We start from the raw sequence: 25,695 nt of genomic DNA, 5'->3' as shown, positions 1-25,695 counted from the left end.
CGCGACGTGCGCGCTGCCCTGGAATCCTTTTATTCAATCCACTTCGAGCCGAGTCTCTTGAGACGCAATCGTTCTTAGACTTTTGTTAGGCCTAGACCCCGCTGACTTTTGGGCTTTGACAGCACCTGCACCTGCAACAGTAAACGCTGGCTCAGGGCACGACCAGTAACACCGGTCAGTGCGACTACAGACAACCAGATGCTTTCGTAGTGGGCGAAGCATTGCTCGACGTGCGAGTAGTGTTGCAACCATCACGCAGGGGGGAAAGTAAGAATCTTACTGCTGACATCATCTTCGCCATCAAATGTTAGGAAGATCGTCAAGATGATTGGGCAGGGTGGAGTGCGAAACGACTGGGGGTGGAGAAGGGCTTTTGACCGCCCTTTCTTTGCTCCGCGCTCAAATGTTTCTTCTTTAGGGCGGCTTCTGTTTTCATCATACATGCGTAACACCGTTGCAAGGTGCTATGGGAGGGGCTTTCTCTTTTCTATCAGTGGTGGCGTATGGCGATGCTTTCGAGAATAATCTTGCTTTTGATATGTTAACCTCGAGTCATATTAAGCCCTCATTTCACGCTAAGCAATCATCGACGTCTCCTTTATTAGCTGACGATGAGAGGCTGGGTCGTCAGGACGGACATTTGCCCACCAGTCAGATCAGCTTCTAGCCTTGTAACAATTTACTATGGATGAGAACTGATTGGTTGAGCTGGCACGGCGGGTGTAAGTGCGGAATCCTAAGGGAAGGCTTGTGTGTTTAACTAGATCGTGCTTTTTATGTGGGTGAGATGTCGACTATTCGTAAATAGAGCTTTGGTGCACGGCGATTCTTTCGGTAAGAGACAGTATTGTATATCATCTTATCTACCTATTCTAGGAGCAGACATTAAGAAAGCATAGTCAAATAGACTGCGAATAGGGATTTAGTCAGATTTTTATAACTGCCGCTGAAGTCGGTGCCTAAGGAGCAGCTATTGTGCAAGATAATTTAAAATAGAATAGAAGAGAGTCATGCTTTAGCTGTCAGAACTCTATCGTATTCTGCGCCGCCCCTTTAATGTTTTCTGGAATGCGGCAGTGATGTCAAGTTTCCTTGGCAGCAATAGTCCGCTGTGTTAAGTTTAGTAAGGTTTAAGCACAGTTCGTATTCGCCCTGGCCCTTGAGTTTGTGTACTCAGTCATGTGCGAGACTTTTCCAGAGAAGAGCGTCAATATAAATATTGTAGTTCAGGCTATGCATGTAATACCTGATGTGAAGATCACGGAATGTTTGGTACTATCCCGCAGCCGCGTCCTTTCGCGCCTTCACAGGGGCTGATCGTTCAAAGTAGTTAGGGAGCACGCTCCTCTCAGCCCGAGCCGGCGGTTACCGGGTCCATCGTGTCCTGATTCGCTAGGTCATCTCCCAAAGTAGACACGGAACGCACGGCTTTGCTCGAGGATATGAAAGCGGCCTTTCCATCACTATTTCCAGCAAGATGCCTGCCCAGCCCTCGTATTTTGTATGTAAACGCCAAGCCTACCCAAGACATTTCTCGAATACACCGCAGCTTAATGTGATCATCCGGTGAGCCCGTAGGGAAACAGGTGATACTCGCAAGACGTGTATAAAGCAAGGATATATCAGTAACTTATTACCTTCGATCCTCCTAACTTCATCTCCACGCTCCACTGTTTCCTGCCTTTCCCACAGCTCTTGTTGCAATAACACTACCAATCAGTAAAGAGCAAAAGGAAACCAAGCACCATGCACAGCTCAATCTCCACCGCCCTCCTCTGCCTCGGCGCCGCCGCCACGCTCACGGCGGCTGTCCCCACCTCTATTGCCGCCGATGGTAAAACCTTCAGCGTCTGGGCCGATTACTCTCGTACGTAGTTTCCTTCTCTTTCTTTCCTTTATCCCGTATTCTCCTTTCCCCAACCATCCATCCTCTCCTCTTCCTTCTCCCAAAACCTTTCATCAATCTCACGATCCTGGGAACAAAAACAGGTTGCGACGGCGCCTCGGCCCTCAGCCTCCAGATCCTCGACTTCTCCCTCACGTCGGGCACGCCGGACCCGGTCGCCGTGCGCCAGCCCACGGGCGAGGACCTTGTGCAGCTGACGGCCCCTTTCCACGGCTCCTTCACCCTGCTCGAGCCCGAGCGCATGGGCCCGTACCGCCAGCAGTCGGTCACGGTCGAGCTCTTCGACCCCCCCACCGGCGACAGCGTCTACGGCAACGCCACGTTCGTGCCCGGCGCCAAGGTGCGCAGCTGGGACCTCGTCAAGTGGGGCAGTGAGGAGCAGGGCCTGTGGCCGGATGAGGGCGAGGTGGATTCGTCGAGCGCGCTTCAGGGGAAGGCCGGGAGCGTGGTGACGAAGGTTAAGGGAGATAGCCTGTTCCTTCAGTGGTGCACGAGGTGATGAGTGGGAAGATGATCGGGTGGAGAAGGGTCGGATTCTTGGGCGGGATATTGTCTTGAGAGCGCCTGAGTGTTTGCAGGTTGTTCGATGAAGTGTATGAGAGGATTATGAAGCATAAAACCCATCAACAAGCTCGCGTGTTTTGAATGCTTGATTTAGGATGCGAAGCGAAGAAGTGAAAGTCGGGGGCCAGAGGGATCAGAACGATACTGGAAGCCTCCGATGGGCGACGCATGCATTCGCGCCAAATTGTCAAGCAGAATACCGCTTCTTTCCATCATCTGTCTCTATTAGCGAGTTGTCTTCCCAGCTTACTAAATTATCAATCTCCAGAGTCCGGACTAGGAAACACCCGTCATGCTTACACAGTACTGTGTAATCAATGCACAGAGGTGGAGACGTGTGGATAGCAACTGTGGGGAACGAGGGTATAATCGTAACGCTTTGACGCCAAGCCGATGCACTGTCGATCTTACTGCAGAGCTAGTAAATAGAGTTTTGTGGTTTGACGAATGTTTCAGCCCTGTTCGGTGGAGCGGCATGCTTGTCAGATGTCGTTATCGTCCGTATCTAAGAATCCTTATGATAAGCGGATTTCGCTTCGGGCTGAACGATCATCATCTTTGCTTTAATTCTTCTGGCATTGAATGGCGACTTTTTGCTATTTTTCATTCTCTTATCGTTTACATTGACCCAGCAATCTTCCAGTCCCATGACTCCGTGGTCCGCAAATTGTTTCGGCAGTCGTGAATCTCGGCAATGTTTTTTTTTTTGGGTTCGCATACTGTATGACATCTTCTTTCCTCCAAATCCATGGAAATCCTCTTGAACACCCTGGAGTCTTACCTCTGGTGGTAGAAATCCTGTGAGCTTTGGCGGTGGCATGTTCCAGCCAGTGCTTTGCTCAGCAACCCAGGACGAGGAATCTTCTGGGTTTTATGAAGCAGTGAGTGGAAGGAAGTGGAGGACCTTCTAGCTGGTCCCCGAGCTATACGGTAGATGCCGCCTTCTAAAGGCCCCGAAAGAGATATCCGTCCTCCTCAAACCAATACCCAACCGGAACCGTGAGAAATCCCCCCAAGAGTCAAATGAAACGCCCTCCAGGTCTAGTGTAAACTTGAGAAAACAGCCATTGCCCATCAAAGGAGTCGTTAAATGAACTCAAGGCTTCCGGAAAATCATCTTCGTGTTCTTATCATATTGACCGGCGGCCTTGACATTAGCAATAAACTGGTGTTGGCTTGGGCTGCCTTGCTTGAAGCGCCCCTTGAACTTGGAAATCAAATGTTGCATGCTGGCACCCTCGGGAGGAATGACAGCGCGGATCTCCTCGACAGACGGAGGTGGGCCGAAATTGGCGGGGGCTTTTTCTCAATGGTCAGCAATTATTCGTTAAAGTTGAAGGTATTGGAAAATGCATAAAAGGGAGCAAAGAGTCTGACTTACCACGTGCCTTGGCACCAGCAGCACCGGCGGCTGGACTGCCTGCACGACTGCCTGTACCACCCACAACAGGACTGCCAGCACGGCTCCCGCCAGGGGTAGGCGCTTGCGAGTTTGCTGTTTGCTTGATCCGAGACGCTAGCGGCTTTCCGCTGTCGGTGGCTTCACTGTCACTACCACCTCCACCGAACTTCTTCTGCTTCTTACGTGAAGACTCGTTACCGCTTTGCTCAGAGAGGTTCGGAGAGCCGGGCCGCTTAAGAGTTTGTGATGAAGACAGCTTGAGTGGATCGCTAGTTTTTGGGCGATTGGAAGGGGTGTTGCTGCCCTTCGTGGAAGTGCCTGATGCAGACTTCTCTGCGGGTTCGTTGGCCTTGCCTTTGCCCTTCTCCGCTGCAGCTTTCTCCTCTTCACGCTTTCGCTCCTCTTCTTTCTGGCGCTCCACCTCGGAGTCTTCAGACTCGCTCTATTATCCCGTTAGACAGTGAAAGGCGTAGACAGTGGCGCAACTTACATCTTCGGAATATGGGTTCTCGTCACTGTCGTCCAGATCATAGTTATAGTTCTTCTCGCGCTTGACGATCTTCTTACGCAAGCTCTTTTCCAACTTCTTCTTCAGCTCCGCTTCCAAAGCTTCTTCTTCCTCCTGCTCCCACACATCTTTCTCGTCTTTGTTCGCGAAGAAGTTGGCTGACAACTGCTCACGCTTGATCCTTTCCTCTGCGTCCTTTGTCGTCTCATCGTCGCCTTCAAACAAACCATTGACGCCCTCCTCGTCGTCGGCAAAGGCCTCCTTGTCGTCGTAATCAATGATATCTGCATCAGGGGCACCGTCGGTCTTGATCCAGTCGTCATCGTCCGAGCGGCGCTTCTTGACATCCTCTTCGTCTCCACGGCCTGCACTGCGGAGGAAGAGGCCCTTGGATCTCATGGCACTGTCCTCTGCCATTTGCTTGAGCTGCTTCTCGGCCTCCATCTCTCTCATCCACTTGGGAACGTTGCTCTTCTTGGTCTCACCTTGAGGGTGGAGAGCCCAGCGAGACAAAGCAAAACCGCCCTTTTCCTGCTTCTCGATTTCCTCCAGCGACATGCTAACGGCTTTGTCCTTTGCGGAGAACTTGTACCATTTCTCAATGGGGATCATGCGGTACTTTTCCGTTACCTCGCCTGTCTGCGGGTTGACGACTTGTTCCTTGATCATCATGACGTGGCAGTCCGAAAGAGCAGCCTCATAGGCACCAACCCAGGTGTTCTTGTTGTCGAAGTCCTCCAAATGCCATGGCAGCGTTTCCTCGTACCGCAGGCGGGAAGCTTTGATGGCTTGCGGGGTATCGTTACGCTCATAGACCTGCTGGATTTTCTTCTTGTTATCAACAAATGTCCTGCCCTTGGACTTGGGCGCAATCTGCGCCTGAATCTCCTCACGGTTCCGGCGCCTTTCTTCCTTCAGAGCTTCTATCCGCAGTCTTTCCTTGACCTCCTCGTCATTCTCTTCTCCCTCACCCCCAGAATCTGCGCCGGCACCGGACTTTCCAAGCGCAGCGTCGCGTCTATGCAGGCGGATAGGACGGGTGAACTCGGCTTGGTCGGTCGGATCGATGGGGTTCTTGGACTGGAACTTGACAATGTGGTGCCTCAGGCCCTCCAAAAGCGCGCGCTTGGTGGTGAAAAGCGGCGTCGCCTTCACTTGTGTGCCCGGAGGCGGCATAAAGTTCTCATATAAGTTGCTGGAGGGCGCGGCCTTCTGCTGCGCGGCGGCGCCATTGGCAGGAGCACCGGCGGCGTTTGCACCAGACGGAGCAGGCCTTTTCGCCAGCGCGCGCTTATCTTTGGCGCGCTTCGGCTGGACCAAGGGGTTGGCCTTCGGCTTCGGCGGGCGGCGGAGAGCTGACGGAGCGCTGCCGTTCGGGGTGTTGCTCCCGCTGGCGGCGGTCGGAGTGGAGCCGGGGGGACCAGCAGGCGTAGCGCTCATGGTTGGCAACGAAGGACGTGACGTGGGTGGGTGAGGGTGTCGAGGTGAGGTCGCGCGGGCGCGATGATGTCGAGGCAGAAGCTCGAGCGCGATCGAGCAGGCGGGCGCTTTAAGACGGGAGCGCCAATGCGCGAGCGCGGGCGGGGCAGCGAGAGCGCGTGTCGCGGGTAGGCGCGACGAGGGGCAGCACGACACGGCTGGGAGGGAACGGCGAAGGGCTTTGTCGTGTTGGTGTGGGTGGAGGAGCTCTTTGAGGCGGCAACGCTGGTTCTTGGATCATCGGCGCCAAGAGAGGCAGGGATGCGGCTTCCGGGGAAAAGTAGGGCCGATGCGCGTGTCCCGCGGCGATGCGGCGGGTAGGTTGACGCGCAGTGGGCCTAGCGCATGATTGAGCCTCGCATCAATCCCCGTTTGCTCCATCTCTCCTCACCTTGCTGCCATGCCTACCCCGGTCTTTCCCTGAGTCTGCGCCCCCGCCACGTGCTCTCCTCGCCGCCATCCTTATGGATGCTGCGTGCCCTTCAACCATCTCAAAATCTGCCATCTTGCAACCCACGTGGCCTCCGTGAGTAAGGCCGGAATTCTGCTGTAGTCCCTGCTGCTCGTTAAGCTGTCGGAATTACTCAATCGCATAAGCCAACAATTGAGTCGAAACCTGTCGCTTTCTTCTTGCGACGCTCACTTGCCCTCCACCACCAACTTCGCTCCTCTTTTCAATTTCATAGCACCACACCACATTTCCTGCAGCAATGAGCGCGCTACCTCTGGAGGACCAGCTGAGGTCCATGATTCTGAAGAATAGTGGTCCTTCAGACAGTGGTCCACCCTCGTCAGACGGCCAACTCCCCATTTCAAGCGACAACTCCTCAGCGGCACAGGCCACCCCTCAGCGCTCTCCACAGCACCCGCTCTCGCAACCGCGCACTGGACGTTATTCAAACCGACCGCAATCACAGCAGCTTCCCCCAGGTTCTGCAGGCTCACCCCATCAAATCCGCCACAGCCCGCACCATGGACGCGGCCAATCAGGCCCCGGACGCCCGTACTTTGGTCAAGGATCTCCTCAGCAACGCCAGCATGGCTTTCCCTCGCCTCATGCCAGCCCTGGTTATGTTCCACCCCACATGCGTAACCGCAGCAGTGAATGGCACCAGCAAAGAGGAGGCTTCCATCAATCCAGGGCATCTTGGCAGCCCCAACAGCAGCAGGGACCTCACTTCAGCCCTTCCGCACCAGGCGTGCCTCCCAACTCAGGCAACTTTGGCTCTCCACACGGCTACAAGCAGGGTGCCCCGGGACCTCCCCCCTTCCAGATCCTGCAAAGACCGAGCCCGAGCGGACCCGTGAATGGTCCATTCCGCCCTGGACCCCCGCTTTTCAATCCCAACCAGCGTTATCAGCAGCATCAACTCCAACTCCAAGAAAAGCTTCAGGCACAGTGCAGGTATCTGGGCAATCTTGCTGCGATTGAAATCCCGAAGGTTGCTATGACCGATGCCGAGCTGAAGGAGAAAGATGATTTCATTCTGAGACTTCAGCAAATATGCCAGAGCGAGATAGGCGCTTTCCCTGAAGTTCCAAGCATTCAGTTTAAGTGCTTTGGGAGCGTAGGTACTGGTTTCGCTACGAAAGGTTCCGATATCGATCTGGCCGTGGTTACAGAGAACGGCGATGATACGGAGTTGGCGCAGAAGTTTGGACCCCGCGCTCTGGAGAAAATTTTCCTTGATCATGGTTTTGGTGCCCGCCTTCTTACGAACACGCGTGTCCCTATCATCAAATTCTGCGAGAAACCGTCAGCAGAGTTGCACGCGAATCTAATTGCGGAACGCAAGAAGTGGGATGATCTCCCCGAGGAGGAAAAGAAAGCTCTCCTAGAAGGCGGCAGAAAGTCTCCTGATGATGAAAAGGCGGCTGAGGACCCCGAGGGTGCAGATGCTGCAGTTGGCGAAGAATCACCAACACTGAAGGACGATAACGCGCTTCACCCGGACAAGAAGACACCGTCGAGACGGAAGAAAAGCGGTAGCCCCACTGCGGCATCCTCAGCCAAGGACGATAGTAATGATACTACACATAAGGAGGTGCCTACAGCAGGTGGTGAGAAAGCGGCGTCTCAACCAGATCCTAACGGTCAGGAACAAGTTGCTGGAGATGAGTCCGCTGCAGGCCAGAAGCGCGACCGCCGTCCGGAGAAGCCGTGGTTGCGTGAGAAACCAATGGGGCCGCTCGATTTCCCGAAGGACGGCGTTGGCATTCAGTGCGACCTCAACTTCGCTGGTCACCTGGGCATCTACAATACGAGGCTCCTCCACTGTTACGCAATCAGCGACCAGCGCATTAGAGATATGGTGATATTCGTCAAGGCTTGGGCCAAAACGCGCAAGATCAACAGCTCATATAATGGCACCCTGTCATCTTACGGTTACGCCCTGATGGTTTTGCACTACCTCATCCGAATCCCCGAGGAGCCAGTTACCCCCGATCTGCAACAGTTGACTAACTTTACCGCAATTGGCCAGTCTCCGGAGGTAGTAGACGTCATATGCAACGGACATGTCGTCAAATTCCTTGCGGACAAAGAGTACATCCTTGAAAAGGCCCACAAAGGACAGTGGACGTGCAACAAGGATTCGCTAGGCTCGCTGTTGAGAGGCTTCTTCCGATACTACGGATGTCCTGGAGTGCCCGATCGTGTTGGAGGTTTCCATTGGACGCGTGACGTGATCACTTTTGGTCAGCGGAAGCCCCAAGAAAGGATGGTCACGAAAGAGGAGCTGGGTTGGACGAAGGCGCGCGTGGAAAAGGCTAGCGTAAGTTGTATTCGCTTTTCTTTTCATTTGTGCCAGAACAGCTTACTAAAACTTGCGAACAACAGAAAAAAGAGGTCCGCCACCGCTACCTTGTCTGCATCCAAGACCCCTTCGAACTCGACCACAACGTCGGCCGCACGGTCAACCACCAAGGCATCTGCGCCATCCGCGAGGAGTTCCGCCGCGCCTGGCGGATCCTCGACGATGAGGCCAACGGCCGCCCGCACAAGGACCTCTTCGCAACTGTCGAGGACGACCCGCCGCCGCCACAGTTCGTCGGCGGTGGCCAGCACAGGCCGACCCCAAGTACTGCCACAACCGACCCGACGACGGACCCTTCGACGATGGCGGCGACTCAGCGAGGTGGCGAACCTGGCACTGCCCCATCTGTCGGCCACGCCGACGCTGGCGTAGAGACACTTGTTAGAAAGGGCATCGTCTCGACCGTCGACGGTGCGAGGCGACCCTCTGCTGCGGGTAACGGTGCGAACGGCTTCGGTGCGGAGGCCATCGCTAAGGTGAACGGGAAGCTGGCCGAGGCGGCGAAGAGGCAAGCCTCGACTTAAGAGCGGGTTCTTACGCCATGTCAACGGGACTTGGGAGCACCAAAAATACGACGGGATCGACTGTCCTCTGTGGAGAGGTCGTTTACTGGAATTTCAGTAGGAATACGTGTATCGGCGTCGCGGTTACGCGTTGGTGCCGTTATACCGTCTTTTCTTTTCCCTTTTTCTTTCCCGGCGGGACCATCTGCTCACTTTCGGCGCGTGTGTATTATATCGGACATGGTGGCTATCTGACGCAAAAGTAGGGGGCGTTTAGGAGGCATAGTAGCAAGGAGTTCGGGGAGGCAAATCTCGGAAGAAGGTGGAGGCAAAATTCAAAAGAAGATGAACAAAAAAAAAGCATTTTTCTCGGGCTAGGAACTGGTACTGGCTGACGAGTCTCGGGCGTGGGGGTTGGCTCTAGAACGGCCAGCTGAAAGATAGGCAGGAATGGCCTGGACCTGTTTAACGTTGCACAAGGTTAGGAAAGGAGTCATAAATCATGGTTGTACGACAGAAAGAAATAGGGGGCCGCGATGCATCGATCCGACTGTCTCACATCTTTAACGCTTTGCTCTTCTGCCTTGATGTTGTGCTACTTCTGAAAATGAGAGGGGTTTCATAGACCGTTGCTGCTGGTGAGACTGGGAAGTGATCATTTCTGGCATCTCGTGCGCATTGAAGCATGTGCCCGTCTAGGCTGTAAAGTGCCGGCTGGTGATGAGAGATTACGCTCGTTTGTGTTTGCCCCTTGTGCGTTTCAGAAGATATTGCTAGCCTTGTATATTCTTTTTGCACTTTAAAGCCTGTTTCAAATATACCGTGGGGAGGGGGGGATCTGCCGGATGGCCTCAGGCTTGCATCACGAAAGACCAGATAAAGAGTGAAGAGAAGCCTACAAGGCTGCATCAATTAAACTATTGCTAGTCATCTCCTGATCCACCAGGCAGGGTCGCTTGCACCCATAACGGTGAGAAACGTCCCATCATCGAACCGTGATATCATGCGCAAAAGGAAAGGATCCCTCCTTAGAAGAGTCCAGAGCGGAAAGGAAAGAAGAAAATGAGACGAGATTTGTGCTCTACTCTCTTTTCTCTCCGTATTCTTTAACCCGACTTGACAGTCTCCTCGTGCGTCGAAACAACGGTCTCCTCGCCGACGGTGTTGACGGTGACCTTGCGCTCGCCCTTCTCGATTTCGCTGGCGAGGCGGTCGAGCTTGGAGCCCTTGAGGGCGGCGGCGCTCTTCCAGGCGGGCAGGCCGGAGTCGAAGACCTCGTCCATCTCCTCGAGCGTCTTGCCCTTGGTCTCGGGGGCAGTAAGGAACATGTGGATCAGAGCTGCGCCGTTGAAGGCGGCGAAGATCATGTACCTGGGAATAACGCGTTAGCTGGAGGGTAGAGGCAAGTTAGGGTGGGGGAAGGGCTTACATCTTCCAGTTGATGGACCAGAGGAGCGGGGGAACGGCGAAGGCAAGAATGCAGTTCCAAGCCCAGTTGGTAGCGGTCGAGAGCGAGACGGCCTTAGCACGAATCTTGGCGGGGTAGATCTCAGACGGGTAGGTCTGGAAGAGAGTTCACTGTTAGCAAAGCACGTGAAAGCATGGATGTTGAGAAGACTTACCCAGGACGTCGGGCCCCAGGTGGTGGCGAAGGAAGCGACGAAGAGGTAGGAGCAGGCGATGACGGCCTTGGAGGCAGCCGGGTTGCCCATGAGCACCCAGGAAATGTCGTCCAGGGTGGGGTCGGTGCGAGGGTTGGGGGCACCGTAGGCGCCTTGGACCGAGCCGGAGATGAAGAGCCAAGTCATCATCATGAACGAGCCAGCGAGCAGAGCGGGGCGACGGCCGAAGCGGTCGAGGTAGAGGATGGCCGGGAGAGTAAGGGCGACGTTGATGATGTACTGGATGGAGGCAGTGAGGAGGGGCGAACCGACGCCGGCAGCCTCCATGATGTAGACGATGTAGTACATCATGATGTTCATGCCGCAGAGCTGCGACCACATCTGAATGGACATGCCGAGGATGACACGCTTGAGCATGCGAGGAGCGACGAGAGCCTTGAAAGAAGAGACGGCCTCCTCGCGCTCGAAGCGGAGAGCCTCCTCAATCTCGTGGTACTCGGCAAGCACCTTGGGGTGGTTGACATCGCCGCTTCCGTGAAGGTTGGCGAGAACCTGAAGAGCCTCCTCCCAGCGGTCCTTGCTGGCGAGCCAACGGGGCGAGCGAGGCAGGAAGAACATGCCGACAAACAGGATAGCACCGGGGACGATCTGGATACCCCAGGGAATACGGAAGGCGGCAGTGCCCTGGTTGGGAGCCTTGGGGCCGCCGTCGGCGAAGGAGGCGCCGTATTGGATGAAGTACTGGATCAGGATACCCCTAGACAAAATGTCAATTGCTGGAAGCGAGCGGTCCAGGCGGGCGTTTCTTACCAGGTGATGGCCCACTGCTGGAGCGAGACGACACGACCACGGATCTCCTTTGCGGCGATCTCGGACTGGTAGACGGGGACAATAGCAGAGGCGATACCAATGGCCATACCGGCGATGACACGACCGACGCAGAGCAGGGCGACACCGTTGCAAACGGTCTGGAGGAGAGCGCCGAGCATCCAGATGACCGAGGCGACCTGGATGGCGGTGCGACGCGAGTACCTGTCGGCAATGAAGGACGAGCACAGGGCGCCGACCAGCGAACCAGCGGGCATGGAGGCGGTAATGCCACCCTGGCGGTACGAGGCCGGGCTGTCAAAGTAGTTCTTGTAGGCATTGGTGCCGAGGACACCGGACATGGACGAGATATCGAAACCGAACAGACCACCGCCAAGTGCGGCGAAGCCGCTGTTGAAGAAGACAATTAGCTTGGTTCAGCGCGATTCTTGGAGTGGAGACGTACCAAATGGTGTAGACGCCGTAGAACGTCTTGACCATCTTGAACAACCTGAGTGGAGTGAAGTGATGGGGTTCGGATGGTGGGTTTGGCGGGCAGCTCAGGCAAAGGTCCCAGGCCTTGGCGCAACGAACTTTTGAGTTGCACTGGGGTAACCGTAGGCAGCGAGAGAAAAGGCGGGCCGGGTGAGGAGGGGTAAAGGTTTATTTATGGGCGGTTGGCGTGCGGCGGCGAGAGTGATGGTGGCCCGTTTAGGACTAGCGCGAGCAGTGAATCTTTTCAGCCTTTTCGCAGCTTCGCATTTGCACGACGCGAGATTGCGCCCCGAGCTCAGTCGCGCCGGCGCCATGTCCCGTTGTGAAGGAAAAAAAATTTCGAGCTGCGTCGAAGCTCTCACGCTGCCATTTCGCGACTTAATCAACGTGGAACTTCTCGCTCGCGCTGTTCTCCTCGCACGCTACATTACCCGACGAGGCCAGGGACTCCTGCGACTGGAGCGAGATGCGATGCAGCGGGGATGCGGGGGAAGGGCACAGCAGCGTGGCACGAGCATGGGTGGGCTGGTCAGGGCAGGATTGCCATCCTCGCGATACGACCAATGGGGCCCGAGTGGTCTCGCGTGCAGCATGACACGGGCGGAGCTTGTGACTTGTGTGGGCTGGACTGGGCAGGCGCCGCGGGTGTGGCCGAAACAGGGCGCTTCTCCGCTTCTCCACACAGTTTAATCGACCTTAATCCAACCTTCAGCCGCGGCCAAGCCAACGCTGCCGGAGCAATGCACGCCGTGTCGTCTGGGGGTGCGCTCCACGGAACATGCCAACGCGCGCGCACGCCGGCGACGCCTCCGGAGAATTTGACGCCTGTTTCCCTCAGCGCTGCGCACCAATGCTCCCCGAGCGCCCGCAAACACCACGACTCTGCGCTCGCTTCGTGTCACGCTGACATTTATCCGCTCCTGCTTGTGCGCGCCAGCTAGTTCCAGACCAGGCACTTGTTCGAAGCGAGCGGCGAGTCCCTTGGAGCTACCGTATCGCGAATCGTGAAGATCCTCCACCGCCAGCTGCTCTGGTTTCGCACCTCGCCGCCACGACTGGAAAAAAGCCACATTGCAACCGTTGCACCGCTTGCCGACCCTGCTGCACTCACCGCAAATGGCCAAAACGCCCCTCCCCGCAGCCGCGCTGCTCATTGGTGGCCCATGCGGAACGGGCGTTGGGTCGAGGCGTCGGAGGAGGCGTCGCCTGAGTCGCCTGCTGGATTCGCGCCTGCCCAGACTGCCAGTCTTGGCCCGCTTTCGGCCTTTGATGCGTGACTGCAATCCGGCAGAGCGAGCTCATGTGAACCCGAGCCCTTTGCACAGGCGTCCAGTCGACATTCTCTTTCCTTTTTCAACTGTCACACCCCATGTCACCATCCAGCCAATCATGCCGCCCCCATGTCTCTTCCTTTCAGCCTCGCCGCGGCCACGCCGAGCAATGCCACGAAAACTGCTTCCCGTTTGCCACAAACCTTAACCTCTCGTGCCACTCGCCTTGCGAGAATCACGAGAGCCTACGAACATCATGGGTATTCGATGCAGAATGGTTGGCTCAGACAGGGTCTCGCTCTCGACCGACTGCTGAAAACCCATGCGAATCCTTCGACGTCCAGCCAACCGGTCAGCGAACAGGAACAGCGAACGCTGCTGCAGCTGCAGGGGTAACCACTAACAATATAGCTGCATCCATCCATCAGGCGCGGTCAGGTCAGGACAACGTTACTCCAGCCAGGATAGCTGCCGAATCCCGAAATCACGGCGCATTCCTTCTCGCGTTCCCAAGAGACATCTACTGACCACGTGAATCTCTTGCTTTCTATTTTTTTCTGCCTTCACGGTACCCCGCAAATTGCAGCCACGCTAATGCACGTCAAGCGCAACGCAAGAGTAGTCTCTTGGCCGCAACTCTGAGCCGGGATTTCACACAAGCCGATCAAGCTTATTTCCAGTGACCGCAGGGCTGGTAGCTGGTTGTCGGTTCCCGGCGGCATGCTCTGCCTAATGGTCTTCTCTATTTTGCCGGTAGAGTCATCTCGCACATTTCTATTCACTAGAATACGGCACATGAACTGGTATACTGGACTGTGTCATGCTGAACCGAAGAGAAAGAGAAGAGAGATGCGACACATGTTGCACATAGCCTTGTCAATGCATACCAGTCGTAACGTGTGCACTACAAGAGCAGTAAGATTCCCTGTTGTCCATGCCGTAAGCTACATCAGTTGCACTCATTCGGCCATCGAAAGGAGGATCAGGCGAAAAAGAAGGCAAACATCGATATTTGCTGGGTTGCACAACATGACCATAGTGATGCCTGGTCAGTACGACAATGCTTCCCACGATTCGTGGTACCGAATTTAATATCCATGCAGGTACGAGCCTGTGAGCCGCGGCTAGCCCACATGGGTACTCTGACGCAAGCAAGGGATGGAATATCCTGCCAGAAGTCGAACAGGTAGAACAGCAATCAAACAATCAGGTCCGCGTCTACTGTTGGGGTTTTACGACTTTACAAATGGGAAGTCTTTTGAGTGACTGGACCGTTAAAGTTGCACCTGTGCATAACTCATATGATACCGGGTAATCAGCAGCGACAATGCTTCAGCAACGTGACAAGCTTTACAAGGATGTGTTGCTCTGGGCGGTGGTTTATCCGAGCCGAGTAAGCGAAGCCGGCGTCCACACTTTGGGTACGATCTAATCTAATGAGCGTAAAAGTAAGTAGTCAGTGGTCGCTTCGCTATTTCTTGTGACGATCCGCTCCTAACCTTTTCTTTGTTTTCGCGAGACAGCTGCATTGGAAACAGTAGTACGAGCCGCACGTAACGTGGCTTATGAGGCTTGTTCTATTTCGGCAAAGCTTCTTTACAAAGATCATTTACCGGGATCAGCAGCCCGTTAGCGTTCGAAAGGGCTTGGTAAGACAGGTCATGGAGTTCTCCTCGGAAGCGGTAATGCCACGTGAAGCATGCATGGTCCCCAGGGGCGCTTGACTAACCATCGCTAGAAATCCCATCATCATGACACGCATGCTCTACCACCGATACCCATCCAGGAAGCTTACTTGCACTACAACAAAGTGAAACGAGCAGACCTAGAGCAGGACGATGACCTCTTGTATTTCGGCCGTGAGCTTAGCGAGAAACAGCGTGACATCTGGCGCCCTGCAGGCAGCATTTCTGCATCCATTATAGAAAATGCATGCGCCGAATACCGGAAAGCAGCCCTACCGCACCTAGGCGCCGAGGGTCCGTCGAAGACAGAATTTAAGGATGCTATCATCTACGAGCATAAGGACATCCCTGGTAGGTCTAACTGCAGTTTTCAACAAAGTATTCTAAACTCATTGCCTCACAGGCCTTCAGATAGTGCCCGGAATCCTTCCCATGGAGACTCAGATACTATACACATCACAGTTGATGCACAGAGACCTGGCGGACCCGAAACATAAAATCAACCTCGAGGCAGACTATCGCATTCCCTATCCGCCCGCAAAGTCGGAAGACCCCTCCGATACAACAGCCACCACTAAACCCTCAGTGCCGTCGTGCTCCTTCTTCAGCTACGCACAGTCCTCCCCATCGCAACAGCTCCACCCGAAGGACACAGCGTCGGGCAGGAAGCCGCTGAACATGGCGCAGTTCCTGGCCAGCAAGCTGCGGTGGCTGACGCTGGGCGAGCAGTACGACTGGCCCACGCGCAGCTACGGCATCACCCGCACGCCCTTCCCGCACGACCTGTCGCGCCTCGTCACGGGGCTGTTCCCCCACATCCGGCCCGAGTCGGGCGTCGTGCTCATCTACTCGGGCAAGGACTACATGCCCGTCCACCGCGACGTCAGCGAGTTCTGCGAGCGCGCCCTGGCCTCGTTCACGCTCGGATGCGAGGGCATCTTTGTCATCGAGAGGGAGGATGACCGAGGAGATGGCGGTGAGCAGGAGTCGTCGGGTACGGAGGCGCCGGCTGGTGGGCAAGAGGGCGAGGGAGACCAGCAAAACCGCCTCGAGCCTCGGCGTAGGCCAGACAAGACGGTCGCTATCAGGGTTCGGAGTGGAGACTGCATTCTGCTGTCAAAGGAGGCGAGGTGGGCGTGGCACGCGATGCCGCGGACGATTGCGGGCACGTGTCCGGAGCCGTTGGCGAAGTGGCCGGTGGGCACGCCGGGTGCTACGGAGGAAGAGCAGAAGGCGTATGCGAAGTGGAAGGGATACATGAGCGCGAAACGTATCAATATCAGCTGCCGCCAAGTCTGGGATTGAAACCTGCACTTGTGCGTGTTGCTATCTGATATAATTAGGGACTCTGCTGAGTTTTGGCGGTCAGTTTCACACGGGGGTACTAGCAAGTCTAGAGCCTCATCATCAGATGGCCGAATCGAGCTTCGCAGAGTTCGGCTTAGGGCGGCCAGAAGACAAACATCGACCCGGATGCGGGAAAGGCCACTGAAATGTGAGCATTGAGATGGACACGAACAGTGGGTGGCCAGCAGAAAAGCATTACGGTATTTTACCAATGGACTTCATCGAACAAAAATCAAAAGAACGAGGAAGGTACAAGAATCAGAAATGTTCCAAAATCTGTGTTGTCCAGAATCTTGAGATAAATCAGACTGCTCCGAGACGCCGACCAAGATGTCCCCAAAATGCTCCCATCAACCCAAAGACCGTGAATATTGGTGCAGACGCATTCTGCAAATCATTTGGATGATTCTTCAACCAATATATCCAGAAGGCAAAAGCGGCGAGTATAAGGACGGCATGATAGATGAAAAGCATTGCAAAAGACAAAGCATACTCTGCCTCAATTCCGAAAATGACACGATCATCCTTGGTCAAAGCTGTCTTTTTCCTGGGAATTCTCATCAATTTTTGAGAAGTTCTGGGCAGAAAGCGGCACTTGTGGAGAGTTGCCGACATCGAAGACCAACCACACCTGGTGTTGCATGCCGCCAGACAGGCGGAAAAGAGCTTGGAATCAATCGGTGAGTTTTTTGCCCGAGGTGGCTTTGGGCTGTAGTCGTAGTCTGGATCATGCTCGTAAATGTTGGCGCTGTTGAGCCAAGCTGGCAGTCCATCCTCGCTGGAGAAAAGCGGATCGTCGAACACATGCTCAAACTAGCGCGGTCAGCCTCACAAATGGCGCGTCTATGCAGGTAAGCTTACGCGGACAAAATTGCAGTATCTGAAACGAAACGGCGATAGCCATCGGTTCACAAAGGGACGGTAAGCGTCATGTCGGCTCTTGAGCTCTCCAAAGAATGACGAATCGTCTAGATCGTCCCTGGTTCCAACGGTCTCGATGTGATCCAACCCATATTTGCTTCGTATTCCAAAGATGACACGTGGATCATTGTTGTGAAACCCCGGGGTGCTATTGTGATCAACGCCACAAGCTTGTGCAAGCCCTCCGCTCTGTACTGCGCTCGAAGACGGAATCGCTGCTATGTTCTGACCAGAGTTGGAGTTCGAAGGAGCACTGGAAGAAGTCCTCGCCGCCCCAGTGGGTGTATATCGCTGCTGAGCTGTCGAAGGGGCTGACGCAAATGAAGAAGTTGCAAGATTCTGTTTTGCCCAATTCCGGACCCCCTCGAAAAAGCTGACGGAAGGGCTGCTCAGACTGAGTGATTTCGGATTTGTTCCATAATCAGAGCATTCCGGTAGATTTCCGTCCATAACTGCAAGGGCATTCCGCAGAGACTCTGCATCTTTGGGAGAAATCTCGCTGTAGAGAAGTTGGCCGCAAACCTGAAAAATGTTAACATATTCTCAACACCATATGCTGAGATACGACTCTGCACCTACCTCCCACTGAAGCCGGAATTTATTTCGGCCAACATCCGGCACTCGAGGCATCAGAGGCCACCAATCCCATTCCACTCCAGTATAGTCTTCCGTGAACGCCTTCGCCCTGTTCACCAATGAACTATCATTGGTCGAGGAAATGGCAATCGAACCCATAGACGCCATGTCGAGTACATCTCGGATAGAAAGTGGAAGAGTTAAGAGACGCAGCTGAAGAATTAGATTCTGGAAAGGCTCTCCCCGCCGCAGAAATGCTTTGGCCTGTTCGATACTGGCGATGCTGATATCTTCAAAAAGCTCTCCATCTTCAGCCTCATTGCTGCTTTCGTTAGTCCTATCGTTCTGCTCGTCTATGCTTTGCTGAGGCGCCGTGTTGCCTAGCTGTGCAAGCCAATCTCCAATTCTCTTTTGGACCTTCTGTGATGAAAGTTGATCCAGATGTGACGAATCATCCTTGCTAGTGGTTTGCATAATGTTAGCGATCCTTTGTCCAATAGTGTACCTGTTAAAACGTTTTCTCAGAACAAGCGCCGTTTGCTTTTCGACGATGGTTTTGGCCTCCCTCTGCAATTTCACGAAGTACAGTTTCAGAACTCTCCGGTAGTTCTCAGAAAATCGCTCCGGACCAAGTTTCTCCAACAATTCCTGATGTAACGGACGTAGGTCCTCTACTTCGGCAAAGAAGTGTCCGAGTTCTTTGACTGCCGCTATCTCCTGGTGCGAACGATTGCTCCCGCTCTTGGAAGCAATGTCTTCGTCATTAGATACGACGGATGCATAGTCGTATCCTGTATCATGATATTGCTCGGACGGCCCTGGGTTTGGGAAGGAGAACTGACCCTCAAGTGTCATCGCTTCGGTTTGAGTGTCTATTAGTGTTGTTTCTGCTGCTGTCGAGTCCACAAGAGTAAGTTGATCAGAAGTGGGCTCTATAATTGGCGGGAAATCCGAAGCGAGGGAAGGCTCCTCCGACGGTAGGAAAGGGTCCTCTAGCGGTAGGCCAGGCTCGACCATCTTCTCTTTCTTGTCTTTCTTCCAATTAGCCGTTCCCCACCCACCCCAGTCATCTTCGGCAGCAGGTTCGGGTGCAAGAGGTGGAAGAGGTGGTGGCATAGGTTCAGGCTCCGGCTCGAGATTCACATTCTTACCCTTCTTCTTCTTTTTCTTCTTCCGCGAAGAAGCTGTTCCCCATCCGCCCCACTCGTCATCCGACGCGGCTTCAGCAAGTGGCGTTATCTTGGATACTGGTTCGGGTTCAGGTTCAGGAAGAACGATAACGGGCTCCGGCTCAGCATTACCATTTTTCTGATTATCCTGTTTGTTCCCGAGTGCCCGGATGTCATCCGCTGTAGCGTCTGTAGTGGCTAGAGGTTCGGGTTTAGGCGGCGGTAGCGGTGGCTTGTTAAGAAGCTCAAAGCTTCCCTTCTTCTCTTTCTTGTCTTTCTTAGACATCGCCGTGCCCCAGCCCCAGTCATCTCCCTCGTTTTTCCCCTCTACTGCAGCGTTGAAGCCGAAATTGAACCCAGTACCGGGCTTCGTCGAACCCTCAAAGTTCCAGATATCATTGGCGTCGGTAGCCTCATCCACAGCGGCGTCATCTTTCTTATCAGTCGAGAAGGCCCAACTAGTTGCACCCCAGTTAAAGCCTATATCTCCTCCAAAGCCGGTACCGGCCTTGGAATCTGTACCGTCAAAATTGAGATCGATATTTGGGGCATCCGAGCCATCGCCCAGGTCGATGCTATCGAAGTCCATGCCGTTGGCGGCATTTTCAGGAGCGTGCTCTGATGGCATATCGTGGTAATCTGCGAAGAGTGAATATTCGTTGATCCGGTATAATAGAACAAAAGCAACTTACAAGGCGTTGGTACCGCCTCCTGATCTGAAAACAATTTCTGGTAGATATCTTTCCACTTCTCCCCTTCTGTCTTCGTGTTACTTGTCCGCTCTTCATTCTCCACCCTGCTTTCTTGCTCCTGATCAAGTCCATCGCTGTAGTCCACCTGACATTCTCCCGCATCTTGGTGTTCATCGAGGGCTGCAATGTTGTTGAACTGTTCGTTACATCTAACACAGCGCGGCTGCATATGATGCCTATATAGATGCTCCCTTGGCTGCGTTAGAGATAGTTATCGCAATATGCTTTGAGCTGCTTACTTTAGACGTGCGATGTTCTTAAAACCAGGATAAACACAAGACCTCTGCTCAGGCTCTTCGTTTGGCGACCGCTTATAGTACGGACAGGCAAAGCGTAACATCGGTCCTTCTGTTATGATTCTAAGCTCTGGCCGAGATATCTGATTAGGTGCTGGCGGAGGTGCGAGCCGATCGAAATTGCCCAGTCGGATGCCATGACCTGAATGGTAACCACCTTGCGCAGCAGATGGAAAGCATTCATGGTCCAATCCCTGGATTCCTGAAGAGCTTGACAAGAGTTCCGGCTGCTCTGGACGGATAGTTGCTGATCGCGGACGCGAGAGTGACTGGATCTGAGGCTGGAAGGGCGTCCATGCATCTTCTTGATCACCAGCCTCGGGCTGACCTTCATTTCCGCTTGGTCTCATTTACTCGGGGAGCACCAGTATGATCCAAAGACACAATTTTTGAGGAGGCGAGATATATACCGTCTGGCCTAGGACAAAAGAATAACAGTGCAACCGTTTCGCAAGAGAAAGATTGTGGGCGAAGAGGGGGCAAGGCGGAGAATGGAATAAGACTCAGCCTCGCAGCTTACCAAAACCTGCGCATGCGTAGTGGGGCGACATCCATTTAGTAAGCGATGGATCAACGTTTCTATTTGCCAAGTGTCTACGCCTTGCAGCTAAGCGCCGACTCTGCCCTCTACGCCTCCGGGCTTGCATCAATCCATGCCGTGTTCCCAAATTCGCCGCTAAATGGCCACTGGAACACCTTGCTCAAGCTATCATACGGCTCATACTCCTCCGTTGTCAGCAGCCTCGTCACATTCGCCACCTTCCTCCCCGTCTCATTCCAGCCCGGCCCAAAATCGTCAAACTCGGCCATGAAGGTGTAGTTATTCGTCCTCGGATCCGTCGAGCCCCAAGGGATATACCCGCTGCTCTTGATCGAGTCGTCCAGATAGGTATCCGCGAAGATGCTGCGATGCTGTGCGTTCCACGGGCGGCCGAGCGGACACAGGCCGGCGATGGCGAGCGAGGAGTTGGCCTTGCGCACCTCGGAGTCGTGGATGTAGACACCGTATTTGTTCTCGAAGGTAGTGTTTGTGCCCTTCCACGCGGTGATGCCGCCGCCGCAGGAGCGGAGCGAGAGCAGCGAGGACTGGATCCACGCGGTGCCGAAGCCGTAGAGGAAGTCGGTCTGGCCGGCGATGGTGGAGTCGTAGAAGTAGGCGTTGCCGAGCTTGCCGATGTAGATCTGTTGCGGGTTAGTCAATCGTTTGCAAAGAAGGGGTGCGGTATTTCTTTGGACTCACGGTGTCCTGATAGCTGTAGAACCCGCAGTAGTAGAACCCAGCGTTTGCGTAGCTAACGCTGATGGCCAGGCTCGGCCCCGCCGAGTACGGCGCGTAGTCGTTCACAAAATCGACGTTGTAGGCGCGGAAATCGGCGTTGCCGAACGGCGTGCCTGCCGGCACCGCATGACCCGTGGGCCCGCTGCCCGTCAGACTGCTCTCGAGCGTCGGCGCGACGGTCAGAACGGACGTATAGGCGTTGTCGAAGCTGTTGACCGCGTTGCCGGTCGCTTCTCGCCACAGGATGGTAACGCCGTTGGTGGTAGCGTTGTTGGGCGAAGAGGTCTGGCCGAGAAGTGTGACCGGCCCAGGCCGCGTGATGTTGACTTGCTCGGTGTAGGTGCCTGGGAGAATGAGGATGGTTGCGGGCGTGGTGGTGTTGCCGAGGGAGAGGATGGCGGATTGGATCGAGGTGAAGGTGGTGTTGCTGCCGCTACTGATGGTGCTGTTGGGGCTCACGAGCAATGTCCCGGGTTCGCAACCGTCCAGAGGGTCTGCTGTTGGTGCCTGGCATTCTGCACGGCTGTAGGCATGGAGGGCGGAGGAGTGCGGGATTGCAGAGAGTAGAAGCAGAGATAGGACAGACGTCAACGATTTCAGTGAAGAAAATGCAGCCATGATGACGAAAGCTCAGGGTCCCTAGCACTGAGAGACCGGGAAAGAAAGCACGTAGATCGCATCTATGTACCTGGGCACCCGTGTTTATCAATGTTCCGGCAGATGCACCAGGAGCCGGGAACGGTATGCATGGGTCGCCAGTACCGAGGGGCTGGGGACGTGTCGATATGGAGAAACGGACTTTCTTTTCCTGCTCGTATGCAAGCAATAGCGGAGCATGCAAGCATTTCGGCACCCAGGACATGGCTTTCTGGGGAAAGTGTGGGGTTTAGCCGGACGTGGGGAAGACAAGGATCCTGATGCATCATTCATTTCTTCCACCAGTAACTTTCTCTGCTCAAAAGCCTCCGAATTGAGTCCGACGCTTTGACCCAGGGGCAGCATGGGTAAGCTTTGGCGAAGCAATGAAACATCCGCCAATTTTTCTTTTTAATAGTGATTGCATAAGATTGCGTTTATCAGATGAATCGAGTTTCGAGTATTGGTTCTGAAAGTTACCCCATTCAGAAGTGTGCGCGCGCATCAACAAAAAAGAGGATTTACTCCTTGGAACTTTTCCATTTTCTTTTAGTCTCGGCTTTGACGTCCACCTGTGCTTACTTTTGCTGATACTTCTCGCCGGTGCCCGTCTTGACCGCAGACCTCTGCGCAATCCTGTCGATCCAGGCGAGCAAGTGTGGGAACTGCTTCACATCCTCCTTGGTGAGTCCGCTAAACTCCCACTTCGCAATCCACGGCCATGTGCCGATGTCGGCAACGCTGTACTTGCCCTGGCCCTTGCCGGCCAGGTACTGGCGGGGCTCGCCAGAGTACTTGCCCGACAGGTGAATTTCCAACACACCATAGACCCGTAGCGTTTCATTCTTGAAGCGCTCAATGGCGTACGGAATCTTCTCCTTGGCGAACTTGCCGAAGTGGTTCAGCTGTCCCTGGTACGGCGCTCCGCTGCCTATCATCGTTTACGTCATTAGCAAACATTCGTGTAACTAGGTCAAAATTCCCTGGAAAAGGCTTACCGTGCCAAAAAAAGAGCCACTGCAGCGCCTGGCTGCGCTCGAGATCGTCCTTGAAACCGAAGACGTCATCCTTGTCGTACTTCTTGAGCAGGTACAGAAGCTCCGCCGACGTCTCGTGAACGGGGAAAGGCGGGTTCTGCGTGTTGTCGATAAGGATGGGGATGCGGCCGTTAGGGTCTAGACGCAGGAACCACTCTTTCTTCTGCTCATTCGTGGCGATGTTGATCAGGGTGGTGGTCCAGGTGATGCCGTAGACTTCGGCGAGCTCTTCTAAGAAGATTTGGACCTTCTGACCATTGGGAGTGCTCTGTGTGACGAGGTGCAGACCCTTAGCATTCTTCACGTCCGTAGGCGTGTCGTCGCCGTAGAGGTAGGACATGTTGAGAGGGTAGGTTTCTTGCACGTGAAGGAAGTGGGGGGTTGTTGTGAAGGATGATCAAAGGATTCGGTTATGCAGTGGCTTTGTTGCCGGAAGCTCGGATTGAGATTTACGAGTTTTTATAGATCGGAGCAAGAACTGTGGAGCCCGAAGTCGCGCGATATAAGTTGACGATGAGACAAAGGTCCCGTCATCATCGTGAAGCACGCAATGCCCCGCAATTACTAAGCCACTCCTGCCCCGCACTCACTGCGTCGGAGCTAACCAATCCCCGAGTGCGAAGGTGTCGCAAGGGATGTGCGCAATCAATCAGCTGCTAGAAATTTGAATGTTCTTTTATTACTTAGTCATCTTTATTTACAAGGTCAAGTGGTTGTTTAAGCAGCAACGTTGACAGTGCTGACGGTCACGCTGTTGCTCTCGCCGTTCAAGACACCACCACCTGCGATGAGAATCTCACCCTCAGTGCCCAGCGTCATCAAGCTGCGCGTGTATGAGGTGCTCTCAACCGTTTCCAAGTCGTACCAAGCATCCGGATGACCGAGCGCCCGGTTGATGAAGACTTGCGACTTGGTGCCGCAGCTGACAACAATGGTGCCATTCTCGCCGCCAGCTGGAGTCCAGACGACGTACGGAGAGCCGACGGGAACAGTGTTGGACTGGGTGCGGATGACCTGGCCGGGGGCTGAGTCAAACAGAAGCGGGTCTTCGGAGAGGCGGTAGTAGACGGAGAATGAACCCTCCGCAGCGCCGTGGAACTCGTACGTGAGGATGTACTGGCCGTTGGGGAGAAGGGCGACGGTTGGCATGCCAGGGCGGAAATCGTAAGTATCGTAGGCAACATCGTCGACGATATCGCCCCAGTTGACAAGGTCGGTGGAGACCTGGTGGACCATTTTCTGGCCGTGATCGGGATCGCGCTGGTCCGAGTAGTAGGTGATGATTTGGTTGTTGTACTCCATGATGAAAGGCTCCCAGACCGGGGTCTCGCCGTTGTTGGGAAGACCGCGGCCTCCGCTGGCGACAGACGAGACAAACTCCCAGTTGACACTGAATCTGTTAGAACTACGCTTGTCTAAACTTATAGAGATTGTTGGACTCACCCCCTATCCCTGCTGGCATAGATATCAATCTTTGTGAAGTTGAGGTCGGTGGGCAGCGCGTTGCCAGCGCAAAGAATGGTGCCGGCCTCGTAGTCGCCATAGGCAGCCTTGAGCTCGTACAAGAAGGGCTGGTAGCGGTTGCCCCAGTTGTTCACCGTGTCGTTGACCTTTGAGATCTCGTACCAGGTCTCACCCTTGTCGTCAGAGCGGTAGATGGGATACCACACGAGCGGGGGCTCGGGCGAGTAGTTCTCCCATGTTGCAAGCAGTGCATCTTCCTGCTCTAGGTACAGCGTCCTTGCGTACAGGGTCCTGGGAATGTTGTAGTCCGAGGGCGGGGAGAAGATGGTGACATGATCGAGGGCCTGTGCAAAGTGCGACAGAGCCGCAGCGGCAAGGGCGAGAGAGAAGCGCATCTTGAAGGGCGATTGCTTGCTGAGCACATGTTGCAGCCATCCACCGGTTTTATAGGTACTACGTAGAAAATGGAAGTACGAGATGGCCGGACCTGGGGAGGGATCTACGCGAGATCAGGAAAGCTAGTGAGGGGCCCCGGTGGGCGGACACCGCCCGCGTGGAGAGAACTGGGGAAACGGCCTCGGCGCATTAGTCCGCGAAACCTTGCCTGCCCGCGCCATTCCGTACAGCATCTTTCCCGCAGAGTAATAAAGCCGCGCCCACAGAATGCATTTCGTCATGGCAGGCCCCTGCAGCGGCACTGACGTATGCTCGGCTAGAGCAAGCCATGAGCAAAGCCTCCTCACGGAAGGAACAAAGCTTGAAAGAATATGGGCAGAAGGCCATACTTTCGCTCATCCGAGATAGTAGGATTGAGAGAGGGTGGTGCGTGGTCGGATAGAATATACGTGTGAGCGGTGGTTTACGCAAGCTCGCTGGCTGGTCCTTGTTCCATAATGAAGGGATGCGCGGTTAAGACCAGGCGGTGCTTAAGTGGTGGGGTACCTGCGTGCGGTGTGAAGGTGGCGTGTGGCTGGCACATCCACCGGCTTTTGTGGTGTTAAGCGGGTAAGATGTCGATATTCCATCAATCAGAAGGCAGCAACTGTGGCATGAGTCGGGCCAAGCGCGTGACTAGGCGCGAGGCTCGAGAGCCGCACAGAAGTATCGTGAGACCCAAGAGCAAGGCCAAGAAGGCTGCTTCGTATTATCTTTCGGGAGTT

General features: G+C 54.6%; 8 protein-coding genes across 8 annotated transcripts; 3 read left to right on the top strand and 5 right to left on the bottom strand.

The window, feature by feature from the left end:
- Positions 1 to 1,746: 1,746 nt before the first annotated feature.
- On the top strand, positions 1,747 to 2,405 carry LTHEOB_5474 (Peptidase ma family protein; the record flags this gene model as incomplete). The annotated part of the gene is made up of 2 exons (XM_035514623.1): positions 1,747 to 1,867; positions 1,990 to 2,405. 2 exons carry the CDS (start codon positions 1,747 to 1,749, stop codon positions 2,403 to 2,405), a joined length of 537 nt encoding a protein of 178 aa, XP_035373764.1.
- A 1,161-nt stretch (positions 2,406 to 3,566) lies between these two features.
- Positions 3,567 to 5,820, bottom strand: LTHEOB_5473 (Transcription initiation factor IID; the record flags this gene model as incomplete). The annotated part of the gene is made up of 3 exons (XM_035514622.1): positions 3,567 to 3,769; positions 3,852 to 4,314; positions 4,363 to 5,820. 3 exons carry the CDS (start codon positions 5,818 to 5,820, stop codon positions 3,567 to 3,569), a joined length of 2,124 nt encoding a protein of 707 aa, XP_035373763.1.
- Positions 5,821 to 6,569: 749 nt separating this feature from the next.
- Positions 6,570 to 9,199, top strand: LTHEOB_5472 (Poly RNA polymerase cid13; the record flags this gene model as incomplete). Its single annotated transcript, XM_035514621.1, has 2 exons — positions 6,570 to 8,633; positions 8,699 to 9,199. 2 exons carry the CDS (start codon positions 6,570 to 6,572, stop codon positions 9,197 to 9,199), a joined length of 2,565 nt encoding a protein of 854 aa, XP_035373762.1.
- Positions 9,200 to 10,284: 1,085 nt separating this feature from the next.
- Positions 10,285 to 12,108, bottom strand: LTHEOB_5471 (MFS glucose transporter; the record flags this gene model as incomplete). The annotated part of the gene is made up of 5 exons (XM_035514620.1): positions 10,285 to 10,549; positions 10,608 to 10,741; positions 10,801 to 11,557; positions 11,611 to 12,018; positions 12,074 to 12,108. The coding sequence occupies 5 exons, from the start codon at positions 12,106 to 12,108 to the stop codon at positions 10,285 to 10,287; spliced, it is 1,599 nt and encodes a 532-aa protein (XP_035373761.1).
- A 2,926-nt stretch (positions 12,109 to 15,034) lies between these two features.
- Positions 15,035 to 16,363, top strand: LTHEOB_5470 (Oxidoreductase domain containing protein; the record flags this gene model as incomplete). The annotated part of the gene is made up of 3 exons (XM_035514619.1): positions 15,035 to 15,055; positions 15,112 to 15,409; positions 15,462 to 16,363. The coding sequence occupies 3 exons, from the start codon at positions 15,035 to 15,037 to the stop codon at positions 16,361 to 16,363; spliced, it is 1,221 nt and encodes a 406-aa protein (XP_035373760.1).
- Positions 16,364 to 17,869: 1,506 nt separating this feature from the next.
- Positions 17,870 to 19,699, bottom strand: LTHEOB_5469 (uncharacterized protein; the record flags this gene model as incomplete). The annotated part of the gene is made up of 1 exon (XM_035514617.1): positions 17,870 to 19,699. One exon carries the CDS (start codon positions 19,697 to 19,699, stop codon positions 17,870 to 17,872), a length of 1,830 nt encoding a protein of 609 aa, XP_035373759.1.
- A 1,047-nt stretch (positions 19,700 to 20,746) lies between these two features.
- On the bottom strand, positions 20,747 to 23,411 carry LTHEOB_5468 (Pectin methylesterase; the record flags this gene model as incomplete). Its single annotated transcript, XM_035514616.1, has 4 exons — positions 20,747 to 21,301; positions 21,360 to 21,843; positions 22,617 to 22,965; positions 23,033 to 23,411. The coding sequence occupies 4 exons, from the start codon at positions 23,409 to 23,411 to the stop codon at positions 20,747 to 20,749; spliced, it is 1,767 nt and encodes a 588-aa protein (XP_035373758.1).
- Positions 23,412 to 23,788: 377 nt separating this feature from the next.
- LTHEOB_5467 (BNR/Asp-box repeat domain protein) lies at positions 23,789 to 24,930 on the bottom strand (the record flags this gene model as incomplete). Its single annotated transcript, XM_035514615.1, has 2 exons — positions 23,789 to 24,461; positions 24,515 to 24,930. 2 exons carry the CDS (start codon positions 24,928 to 24,930, stop codon positions 23,789 to 23,791), a joined length of 1,089 nt encoding a protein of 362 aa, XP_035373757.1.
- Positions 24,931 to 25,695: the final 765 nt, after the last annotated feature.

This window comes from Lasiodiplodia theobromae (genome assembly GCF_012971845.1).
Source record: "Lasiodiplodia theobromae strain AM2As chromosome Unknown scaffold_15, whole genome shotgun sequence".
NCBI lineage: Eukaryota > Fungi > Ascomycota > Dothideomycetes > Botryosphaeriales > Botryosphaeriaceae > Lasiodiplodia > Lasiodiplodia theobromae.
This window is presented reverse-complemented; position numbering and strand designations above follow the sequence as displayed.